Source organism: Lagopus leucura, unplaced genomic scaffold, assembly GCF_019238085.1.
Source record: "Lagopus leucura isolate 7727_CA_CO unplaced genomic scaffold, USGS_WTPT01 Super-Scaffold_100022, whole genome shotgun sequence".
Taxonomy (NCBI): domain Eukaryota; kingdom Metazoa; phylum Chordata; class Aves; order Galliformes; family Phasianidae; genus Lagopus; species Lagopus leucura.
Window position 1 is genome coordinate 9,368,698 of NW_024962275.1, and position 11,412 is coordinate 9,380,109.

General features: G+C 54.0%; 2 protein-coding genes across 4 annotated transcripts in view; both read right to left on the reverse strand.

Moving 5' to 3' along the window:
• The window catches only part of RABL6 (RAB, member RAS oncogene family like 6), a 50,298-nt gene extending 45,257 nt beyond the window's left edge, over positions 1-5,041 (reverse strand). For 2 of the 3 annotated variants that reach the window (XM_042878705.1, XM_042878704.1), the window contains exon 1: positions 4,846-5,041. In XM_042878705.1, coding sequence (XP_042734639.1) covers positions 4,846-4,975 — 130 coding nt within the window. In that variant the 5' untranslated portion in view covers positions 4,976-5,041. The remainder of the gene's footprint in view (positions 1-4,845) is intronic. The other variant, XM_042878706.1, reaches the window with a different exon arrangement.
• A 1,117-nt stretch (positions 5,042-6,158) lies between these two features.
• LOC122184215 (alpha-1-microglobulin/bikunin precursor) lies at positions 6,159-11,412 on the reverse strand. The gene is made up of 10 exons (XM_042879011.1): positions 11,228-11,412; positions 10,322-10,464; positions 10,096-10,172; positions 9,440-9,553; positions 9,082-9,183; positions 8,449-8,486; positions 7,705-7,783; positions 7,460-7,627; positions 7,151-7,327; positions 6,159-6,288 (listed from the first exon to the last, which is right to left on the reverse strand). The coding sequence occupies exons 1-10, from the start codon at positions 11,336-11,338 to the stop codon at positions 6,257-6,259; spliced, it is 1,041 nt and encodes a 346-aa protein (XP_042734945.1). The 5' UTR covers positions 11,339-11,412; the 3' UTR covers positions 6,159-6,256.

Below are 11,412 nucleotides of genomic sequence, written 5' to 3' on the forward strand. Positions count from 1 at the left end.
AAAAAAAAAAAAAAAAAAAAAAAAAAAAAAAAAAAAATCAAAGGTGGATTGTCTTCATTTCTCTTAATGAACACTGCAGATTCATGATGGAGGAAGAACAAGATCCTGATTGTCCCTTTTAGAACTTGAATCTCTTGAAATGCTCTTACAGGGCAGCCTAGAGAGACATTTTAAAGTCCAGATTCCCTCACAAAACACTACATGAGATACCGAAGCAGAGAGTGCTGTGGGACCAGCAGACCCTGCAGTGGTCAGACTGCTCTTGGGGTGCAGCTTCAGGATCACTCCAGGATGACTCAGCTGCAAGCTCTTCTCCAGAAGGAACGACCTCACCTCCCCCAGGTTTCCTGCTGCCAACACCATCACTCACGCAGTCGCTGCTAAGCTGCACCAAGGAACGGAACCAGCTGGAACTCTCCCCTATGTCACTCATTCTCAGCACACTCCATTTTCTCCTCTAGCTCAAGCTCCTGCCTGCATGAGCAGTGGGAGCAGCACGTGGAGGCGTTAACATGGCAAGGAGAGCCCTGGGCAGCCAGCAGCTCACACTGAGATCAGCTGAGGGTGCTGATGGCACCACGTGCTCCTGTTGGATGTGTTTACTGGCCCTCATCAGCTGCTGCAGTCTCTGTGTCAGGATCTTTCATCCTACATAATGCATTCATTTTCACTGACTTATTCCAGCAGGTAGGAAAAGCCTTTACAAATCAAGCAGGAAGGCAGCAGATCACATAAACAATTCCCACCAAAGCAGTTTCCGTATTTGGGACTTCGGATGGGGCAGGTCTACCCAATGACAGACATGTGCAAGAGAGGGAGAGCCGTGAGCTCAGCGCACGGGCAGCCAGGTAGCAGTGCTGGGCTGTGAGAATGAGAGCAGCTGTCGGGGTGAGGTCAGCGCTGGTCCCTGCGGGATACGCTCTGCTGCTGCCCTGCTTCAGTTTCCAGTTAAATTGGCACTTAATGCCAACAGCCACAGGCTTGTAGCAAAGACAGCAGAACTGTAGGAAGAATCTGTAGGAAGAAAGGGTAGGGATGAGGAATAGATAAAAATGTGAGGAAAAGAACTAAGCAGATCACTTCTCTTTCATATTGTCACTGTGTCAGGAAAAATGCAGGCATTTCCATTGGGGAAATGGAAGCAGAGCCCTGAGAACAGGCCTGCGACCAACTCAGAACCAGACACCCAGAATGCCCAGCACTGCTGAGGATGCTGACCAGCTGAGAAGCATAGATTCCACAGCAAAGATTTCTGAACATCTCTGCTAATAATCCCGTATCACAGCATTATCCTCATTAAAGTGTTTGAGACTGGGACTACAAGGCCATTCAAACACCAAAAGCTGGTGTTGCTGCAAGAAGCAAGATGTGATGTGCAGAAGTGCTCAAGCACAATTCCATGGGGAACAGTCCAACCACCAGCAAAGCAGTGTGCCACACAGTGCACAACACCGGGCACCTGCAGATGGAGGTGGGAGAGGAGGTGGGATGTGGCAGGAAGGGGAAGGTGCTTCCTTGGGAAGCGGTGCAGAAGGTAAATATTTAACAAAGCTACAATCAGAAGCCAGGAAGTAACACTTAGAACAACACAAAGGAAGGACTGCGATGCTCACAAAAAGAACATGCACTATTCCTTAAGTTTGTTTTTTTTCTTGAAGCACATTTTAGGAAGAAAAGCAGTAAGAATTCCTGGAACTACTCACTTCAGCAGTAGTAGCAGTTCAGCCGTGCTGAACGTTTGGAGCGGGCTGATGCACACCAAGGCGTGGCAGCCTGAGCCCCAGGCACACACAGCGGTGGTTCTGCTGGCTGCGTGCACACGGGACACAGCTTCCAGAGTAAAGCTCAGTGCAGAAGGCATGCTGCGTTCTGGGGAACGGGAGCACTGGATCTGAAACTTCTGCACTTCCACATCTTTTGCTCCCATCACTGAGCAGTGGTAGCTCCCAGGAAACCCTCTTATCTGTGTCACCCAGCCAGAGCCGTTCATTTCACCTTGGCCATCACTGACCTTCACGTTTGAATAACCTGCTACTGGTAACTCTGTCTATAATTTGTCCTGTAAGGTGCTTAAGCCACCACCTCTTCCTCTCCCCACCAAACCCACCTGCTGAACAGTGATGCAGCTGATTCAAGTTTTTACAAAAGCAGCAAGTTTTTACAAAGACACAAACACCTGAGCTACAGAGATTGGTTCAGACCCAGACAGCGTTTGTGGTTTCTCTGTACCTTCCACAGTGCTTTGGGAACTGTGCTGTTATTTGGGCCATGGTGAATAAAACAGAAGAGCTCCATCCGAATGATAATGAGAAGGAATAAGGAGTGTGTGATCTGTGAACGAAAGCACCTACGTTTCAAAACATCATGTTTGTGAAGCAGCTGCTGCCAAAGCTGTTAGCAGCCTTTGCTCTTACCAGAAATCTAAAACCTTCTATCCTGCAACTTTCTTCCTTTTGAAAACTTACTCGAGTGGGAGGGACACCAGCAACACAAACCTGTTGATGTGCTGTCCAGTTATGATACGTACCTGACAGCCACTAAGCTGGCACAGCCTGGCCTGCTCTGAACCCCCAGCCAGGCGCTGCGCACCACGCGATAAGGCCCCATCCTGCCCACGCACTGCCACTTTCATCAGCAAGCAACCCGAAGCATTCTCAGCACATTACATATATTTCTATATAGAGATGTTTACAAATATCTTAAGAGCGAGACAAAGGGACACGGCCAGCCTCTTTTCAGTGGTCAGTGGGGACAGCACCAGGGGAAACAGCCATAAACCAGAGCACAGGAAGCTCTGCACCAATACGTGAAGGAATTTCTTCACAGTGAGGTGACAGAGCACTGGAACAGGCTGCACGGGGAGGTTGTGGAGTCTCCTTCTCTGGAGATATTCAAGACCCATCTGGATGCTGAGCTGTGCAGCCTGCTGTAGGGGGCCTCCTTGCAATGGGGGTGGACTCGATGACCTCCAGAGGGTCCCTTCTTACCCCTACAGTTCTGTGAAACAGGCTTCAGTTCACAATAATGGACTGTAAAAGCACAGAAACATTTCTGTAGAACTACTCATGATAGCATCCTTTGGATTAGAGTTATGGGGAAAAGGAAGAGTTGTAAAGATCTGTGTTGAAGACTACAAAATGCATTCCACAACCCTCTGTTCATTTTCATGTATTTCCTAATGAAGGCACACTGATAGCACTGGGATATGCAGCTCTGCCCTTCCCTTAGCAATGGCTTGTCATGCCAACCTCTGCCAGCCTAAGCTCAGCTCAGAACCCTCCTTATTTCCCAGTGCTGTGGCTAGGAGGGTGCTTCAAAACTCTTTCATAACCCTGCCTGTATCTCCTACAACCGTTATATAACAGTGATACTGGGAAGAGTTACTATGGAGATTGGAAAGCTTCCCTTACGGCAGGACAGAAAGATGCAGCTTTATTCCTGATATAACAGCAATAATTAGAACACAGATCCTGACAAGGCAGTGCTCAAAACAGAAAGCTTCTCCAAAGGCTTTCGCTAACGAGACAAAAAACAACAAAGCTCAGCTGTTTGCAATTTTGGTCCTGCTCTACAAATGACAAGCAGGTAGGCATGCACACAGGTTAGGTGACGACACAGTTAGTCACCACCCAGCAAAGGGCTGTCCCTTTCTGCTGCTGTGCCAGCAGGATGCAGCTGATCTGCACGGCACACTCACTCACTGTCTGGAACACCAGCTCCCTTCTCTTACATAATTCACAAGCGGATAGAAGCTACCCGAGCTCACCCATGTAACACTGAAGCACATGGCTGCGCTCTGCTCTGTGGGCACTGCTACAACTCTGCAGAGATGGACGGACCTCAGGCAGGAGATCTCCAGGTATGTGTCTGATGGTGCAGTGCTGTGTGTCAAGGTACAACAGTTGCAGCCTCACCACTCATCTGTCAGCAGAAACAACATGCTTCTGCTCATATTTATGACTGCTTGCTAAGTTGCTACTTTCCTAAATTAAAATACTGTCGGCATATCTAACAAACGTGCTCTGGTTAAATGCGCCAAATGCTCTCCCCAGTAAAGCTGCAAGCTCCTAAAATCTCTCAGTTCAAAAAAACACTCAAGGGTGATAACACTAAAAAAAGAAGAAAAAAAAAAACAAAAAAACTCAAGCCAGGCCCTGCCCTGCTAACCTCTACCTTCACATCTGTTCCTCCAATGTGTCTGCGGGCACAGGAATGCTCAGCACTGTGCTCAGAGTGGCCCTGTTCTGAGCTGCCAATCTCAGCTGCCTGCAGCTGCTGCTGTGTGCCTGATCCCACACAAGCGAGCTGATCCTCACAGTGTTCCTGCTCACAGCTCTATCTTCAGCTGGGATGGTGTAACTACTGACCCTGTCTCGCTATTGTTACTTGAAGATGGATTCACATATTTGCAGCGCCTTCCTGAAATGTATTAGGAATAATTTACTTTACTTTTTTCATACTTTACTGAGCCCCAGGGAGAAAAACACAACTCTGAGCCAGCTGCATCAGGTACAGAGACAGATAACCAGAACGGCACTACCTGCCAAAGACGCATAAAGGCACACAGAACTCACCTGCTGCTAAGCCGTGGCAGGGCACAGACCCTTATCACACAACCACCGGAGCAAGGACAGCGTGCTGCGGGAAGGGCACTCACCCGCCCTGGGCAGTTATTCCCCCACACCCGAAGTGACATCAATCCATTCACAAAGAACTCTGCCCGGTGCCACAGCGACGCGGCCGCACCGCAACCCCCTGCACACCGCTCGCAGCCCCCGGCCCGCCCCAGCACGGAGCCGCACGGCAATAACGGGAGCGGAGGCGGCGCCCCGGGCCGGGACTCACTGTTGTACTGGACTCCTTTGGCGAACCTCCTCTGCAGAGCTTGGTTCATGGACTGCAGCCCCGCGGGGATGTTCTTGTCTCGGACCGCCGCCTGGTCCGAGCCCACCAGCTTCTTCAGCGCCGAGAACATCGTTCCACTCCCGCGCCTTCGCCGCCGCTACAGGAAAAGGGCCGCCGCCGCCGCGGGCTCAGGGGCAGCGCGGCCCCGCGGGGACCATAGGGCCGGGCGGCGCTCAGAGCCGGGGCAGGGCCATGGGGTGCCAACGGGGCGCGGGGCGGCGCGGCGGGGAAGGGGATCGGCTGAGCCCCGCCGTATACCGGGACGGAGCGCTAACCGGGCATGGCCCGCGGCGGGCGGCTCCTGCGGGCGGCGGTGGCGCGGAGGGTCGGGGAGCGGCTCAGCCTCGCCGGGCGCCGCTCAGGGCCGGGCGCGCAGCTCCCGCCGCCGCCGCCATCTTGCCTCTTCTGCTTCGCCGCGAGAGACGGAGAGCGCGCGGCGCCGCTACGGAATCCGCCAGGGGCCAAAAGACGGCGGGACGCGGAGCGGCGGCAGGGGGCGGGCCTCGAGCACCACATCCCGCAGAGCCATCGCAGCCCCTTTAGCCCTCTCTTCTGACCCCAGGGCTTCGCCGTCACACCCACATGCCCCCGAAGTTCCGTTTTGTGACCCCCCCGGCAGCCTGTGGCCCCCAAGCCCGCAGTCCCGTGCCCCCCTCACCCCGCAGCTTGCTCCGACCCCCAAATCCGCTCCCATCACCCCTTTGGGATGCTCCTCCCTCTCCACACCCCTTGTTGTCTCTCCCGCCCCGTGACCCCTCAGCCCCTGTGCCCCCCACCTCCCTTTCCCAGCTGGCACCGTGGGCTCCAGCTGAGGCCCGAGGTGCTGTGGGGGCTCTGAGCCCCGCATTGCTGGGCTCCCCATCAGAGCTCCAGGGGAGCCCGTATCGTCTGGGGGAGCAGGACTGGAAGGCACTGAGGCACTCACACCTGTGGGATGGGCCTGAGGCCGTGTAGCACTGAGCCTCGATGCAGAGCTCCAGGGTCCCACTGTGCCCTGCCCAATGTGACAGTGGTGCAGCACGGATTATTCACCCTCAAAGAGAAGCGGGTGCCTGTCCCCCTTCACTGCCCCTTCCCAGCTGACCCAGGACGCACATCCAGCAGGATGGTTGGGGCTGAGATATTGGCAGGGGCTCAGGACAGGAGGGACCCCCACCAGGGAGGCCAGCAGTGACTCAACAGCATCTCCTGCCTCTCCTGGAGCCCCCTGCCCAGCTCCCTGCCAGCTCTGGGATGGACAGTGGGCTCATTGGTCACTTCAGAGACATTTATTGTTGGAGATAATTCCTGTACAGGCAGGAGCTCCTGTGAGGCCCCAGCTCCTGTGCTCAGTGTTCGTCCTTCACCCTTGTCAGTTTGACAGACGCAGAAACTCCTCATCCTCTGCAAGCAGAACAGTGTGCAGTGTGACAGACAGACCCACAGACACCACCCTCACCCCCACTCATACCCCGCGAACAGGTGATGGCTGATGCTTCCTGCTTTGTCCTGATTGGCAGTGATAGGGAAAGTGGTTCAGACCCTTTGCACATCCCCTTGCTGTCCTGAGATGTCACTTCATGTCCCACCATAGTGGCATTATTGCACTTCAAACTGGCAGCAGGATAATAGAAAACAGATTCTGCTCCATGACCCCTTACTTTGTCCCCATCTCCCACCTCTTGGGCTACCAGCTCCACTTGCCACATCAAGACCAGGTTCACCCAGGGCTGTAGCTAATCACTCTCTGCAGTAAAATCTTCCCTGCTACATTGATGAAAATGAGATTGCTTGTCCATCCATCCTGGGGGCAGAGCAGTGCCATTGAACCTCACAAAGAGAAAACTTCTGTGCTGACTAAAGCTGGAGGGTGATCATACAATCATGGAGAGTTCATCCCAAGCGGGTTCCCCTGTTTGGTCCCTATCCAGTGTCAGGATTCCTAATGCCTCCAAATCTTTCAGCTGCTCCTCCTGTTGACACCTCCACTGCTCCCTGCTGTGCTCTGCCCTGCTTACCGCCTTCCCCCCTGTTATCGTGAGCATTTTGAAGTATAGTCCTGGCCTTGGTGCATTTGTAGCTCATACAGTCCCTATATGTGATGTTGCTGTAGATTAACAATCTTTTTTTCTCAATCCATCAAAGTCTCTGGCCCAGGATGGACCAACCACAGCTGCAGGAATGCCCAGCACAGGGACACAGCCTCAAGCAGGATGGGATGCACAAGCAGCGCCTGCCTGGTCCCCAGTGCAGCAATAAGCCATACCTGCCTGTGGAGGAGCCCCGCAGTATTCCTTGCACTCCTTCTCTGAGTAGAACTTGTTCCCATTGCCTTTGCAGCCTCCATAGCTGAACCTGATGCACTTGCCCTGAGCAGCATCAAAGGCCCAGCGTATCACTGGTTTCTGGCAGGGCCCCTGGGCAATGGGCAGCCTGCAGGCAGCTGTGGGGAGAGGAGACTGTAGAAGGCTGGCAGAACCGGGATCCTGTGCTGCACACACAGGGCTCGGGGCCAGCCGCAGTTCCTTCTGCAGCTCTTGTCCCCTCGCCCTGGTGTGGCCCCATTCCCACTCACCCTCGGTCCGGCAGGCCTGCAGGCACTCCTTCTCTGAGTAGAAGTTGTTGCCGTTGCCCAGGCAGCCGCCATAGAGGAAAGTCTCGCAAGCCATGGAGGAGGTGTTGTAGAAGAAGCGGGAGAGCATCCCGCTGCAGGGCCCCGGGTCCCGGTTCAGCCGGCACGCGTCTGCAGGTGAGAGCAACGCGGGTTGGAGTGGGCGATGGGGGCATGGGACCCACCGCAGCCCCTCCACCAGGACCCACCTTCTTTGTTGCCAACATACGTGGGCAGAGGGCCTGCAGCTGAGCCCTCCTCGGGTGGCAGCACTGCTCTCCGTGCTCTCTGCTCCAGGAGGAAACAGACAGCTGCCATCAGCCATGCCAACCCCACTTCCCTGGTGCCCCCACGTGTCTCCAGACATCTGCCTGCGGTCAGCAGGCCATGGTCACTCCACGCCTCATGGCGTTCCCAGCCCTGTACTGATCCCAGGCGGGGACTAGAATCAAACATTTTGGATGATGACACTCAAAGTGCAACAGCCATGCCCTGTGCTGGGCTCAGCATGCATCTCTCCTCACACTCATACATAGTGTGCATCCTCCACGTATTATATCTGCCCTGAACTGTGCTGTTTCTCTTACAAAGTTCCGTCTCCTCTTGAAAATCCTTCTAAACTCAACACAATGAGACTGGGACACGCTGGGTGACAGCAGCCAGAGCATCAGCAAGGCAGTGAGCTGCCTCCCCCACCACAGAGGGGAATCCCCAGCCCAGCTGGAGCACTCATGGGCAGGCAAGGGGTAAGGAGACACCAGGCTCCCTGTACAGGAATCTACCCCGTGAAAGAATCAGAACAGGAAAGAGACACTGCCTTCCACTTGGAAGTGAGCCTTGGTGCCACCTGAAGCACTCAGGACTCTCATCCCTGCAGCCTGTGTTCCATCCTCTCTGGCAAACCCCATCCCCAGTCTTGATCCATCTCAGAAGGTTCAAGCTGGATCACTCACCTCAGGGGCAGCGACAGTCTCCTGTGGGACACATTCACCTAGCCCAGATGACAAGAGAGAAGGTCAGAAGCTTGAGAGTGGTGGCTTTTCAACAAAGTCCTCTCACCATGGCCCTACACTGTGCTCTTACAGGTCCTTCAGGAAGGGGTTCCCTCCTGGCTTCACCCTAACACCCACTCTTGCAGTTCTCTACCTCCTGCTCTCAGAAGTACTACCCTAAAATCCCCATGCCTATCTGCATCAAGCATTTGCTGTCACTCCCTGTTGAGCAAGGCACCCATCACATCCTAGGAGTCCACAGCCATGGGGAGAAGCTGTGGGTGTTCCTGCAGTATCCTGCTCCAGATATATGAATGGCTCCAGAACAGCCATGTTGGGTTGCATCAACCTGACAGCCTAGAAAGAATCCCACCAACTACCCTGGATATTGCAGAAAACTGGGTGCTAGTGGAAGCCTGGCTGATTCTTAGCCTCATCCCCTTCCTACCCCGTCCCAGCAAAGCCCTCGTTTGTCCTCCCTCCATCCTGGCTGTCTCTTCTCCTCACCCCTGTGTACCAAGAAGGAACAGCCTCAGCACACTGTCACACTGAGGACACAGGCAGCAGGAGAGGTGCACACCGCACACAGGTTACCTTTGTTGGCCAGGATGAAGATGGAATCTGCAGGGATGCCCATCTCCAGAGCCAGCTGCTGGAAAGCCTCGGTGAGCTCTTCCCGCAGCTCTGGGCTTCTCCCTGGGTGACGGCAAGGAAAGGACTGTCAGCTGGTGTCTGCTGCTTCCAGATCTGAGTTTCTCCCACACAAATTGTGTTCATCTCAAACAACAGTCTGCTCTCAATGTTCATGGTATGATATGTCTCTAAGCTGAGCCGTAAAACTCCACCTCATTTGATGCCAGAGTTGACTGAAGGCACCAGCTCCAGAGCCATAGAGCAGTGTTACTGAGCCCACCCCAGAGTTTGCTTGCCCACAGTGCCACAGCAGACATACCATACAGCTTCAGTGTGGTGGTTGGGCCAAAATTACTTGTCTTCTTCATCAGAATGACCGCGTATTCTTCATAGTTGGTGCGAAGCACGTAGGACTTGATAGACACATCCCACTCTGGGTGAGAAAGAGATACAAAGGACATCATTGCTACCCTTAGGGAGGAACAGGGGTGTAGAAGGCAGTCCCAAAACTGGGGAGTGAAATCAGGCAGCTAATTCAAGAAACTGTCAGATTACTGGGAGGCAGCTACTGACCTGGGCACAACCCTGACCCTGACCTCACCATCCTCTTGTTAGTCAAGGAGACTGGAATCCTAGGGTTGCAGATAATGGGATACCACCAACGCTCCTGAAACATGGCTGGGGGTGCTTATCCCATCTTGGAACCCTGGGGATGGGAGGGATCTGCTGGAATACCTCATAATCCTGTACCTGCACAGGCAGCTTAGAAGCAGCCCTCCCAAGACCTTGCTCTCTGCTTTCTTGGTCGGAAATGACCCGAACTATGGAGAGTCTTCCTCTTCATTGAGCCCTGCTGCCCTGAACCACTCTCCCAGCCACCAGCTGTGTCATCTTCTGAGGTCCAGACCTGGTTCATACCCCCTGACTGCACAGTGGCTCTCGGGACCCAGCAGGCCAGCAGCAAGCCCAACTTACTGGGGCTATAGTAGGTGTATTTGCCAGGGGTGCCGGTTTTCTGGTACTCTCCTGAGACGCGTTTGCAGTCACCTTGCCTGGAGGGAGGAGGAAAACAACCATCTGATTGGAATGACCTCTTTTTTGTTTATCTTATGATAAACAAAAACATGATTTGCTGGAGCACCAAAACTGGCCATGGCGTAGGATCCCTGAAACCCCTGAGCACCCACAGCAATGCCCATACCGCAGCCTGGTGCTGATGGTACTGATCTGGTCAGTGCTGGGGCCAGGGCCCAGCACCAGTGTGCCCATGCTGAACTTCTCCTTGTAATTCTTCATCCACTTGCAGGTGGTGGCAACAGCTACATCATACCATTTCCCATACATCTGTGGGGAAAAAAAGAGATGACTCCACCATGGGATCCCTCCACTGAGGTAGGGCATCCCATAGCTTTCTGCAGAGCCGACATTCTCGTGGCCAGGAAGTAAGTTGGTGAGCTATGGTGTAGGGTGTCGTGGCAAGAGCTGCTGAAGGAAAGTGATCAGCACTCAGTAGGATTTCCAACTCCATGGTCACCCATCTCACATGGCTTCCCAGGCTTTCGAGCTTGGATCTAAACAGTCTGAGGAGCAAGCTGAACACTTGTTCCCATGGATGCTCACACTAGCAGAACTCTTTCTCCTGCTCTCTGCCTTGGTTTCTTGTATAGGGGCTAGGCAGTCCTTTGGGAACTGAGAGGGGTCTCCAAGCTCAAGACAGTGTCCCTGTGTCCTCCGCCCACCAGGCAGGGTCTCATGCCTGCTGTGTGCCCCAGGAGAGCCCAGACCCTTGCTGCTGGGTGTGCACAGCCAGGCAGGGTGCCTGCTGGAGACCCACAGGCCTGCTCCCAGGCAGAATGCATCCCGTAAACACTCTGCATCTCCCCACAGCTCAGGCTGGGCTGATGAACAGGCTGGGACTCGTTTGCTCTGTCCGTGTATTTGCTGGGGTGAGGCCATTCCAAGGGCTGGGTCCCCATGACTGGCATCAAGGGAGGCCTGCCCCACACAGCCCATTATGGGAAATCATCTTCCTTTTGGGAGGAAAGTGAAACAAAACTTCCCCCATCCCTTCTGCCCCCAAATTCCAGGGACCGCCAAGCCACTTTACCCGCTCAGGCTCAAAATTCTCCTGCACTTGGATGTCCTCATCCTGGTCACCAATGGGCGTCCCGCTGGCCACAGCAAAGAGGAGGAGGGAAAGAAGACCCCAAAACATCATGCCTGTAAATTTCAGAGCACTACTGAGCAGGATCGGGGACTCTGCACTGTCCCCAGTGCGCAGCAGCGTGACCT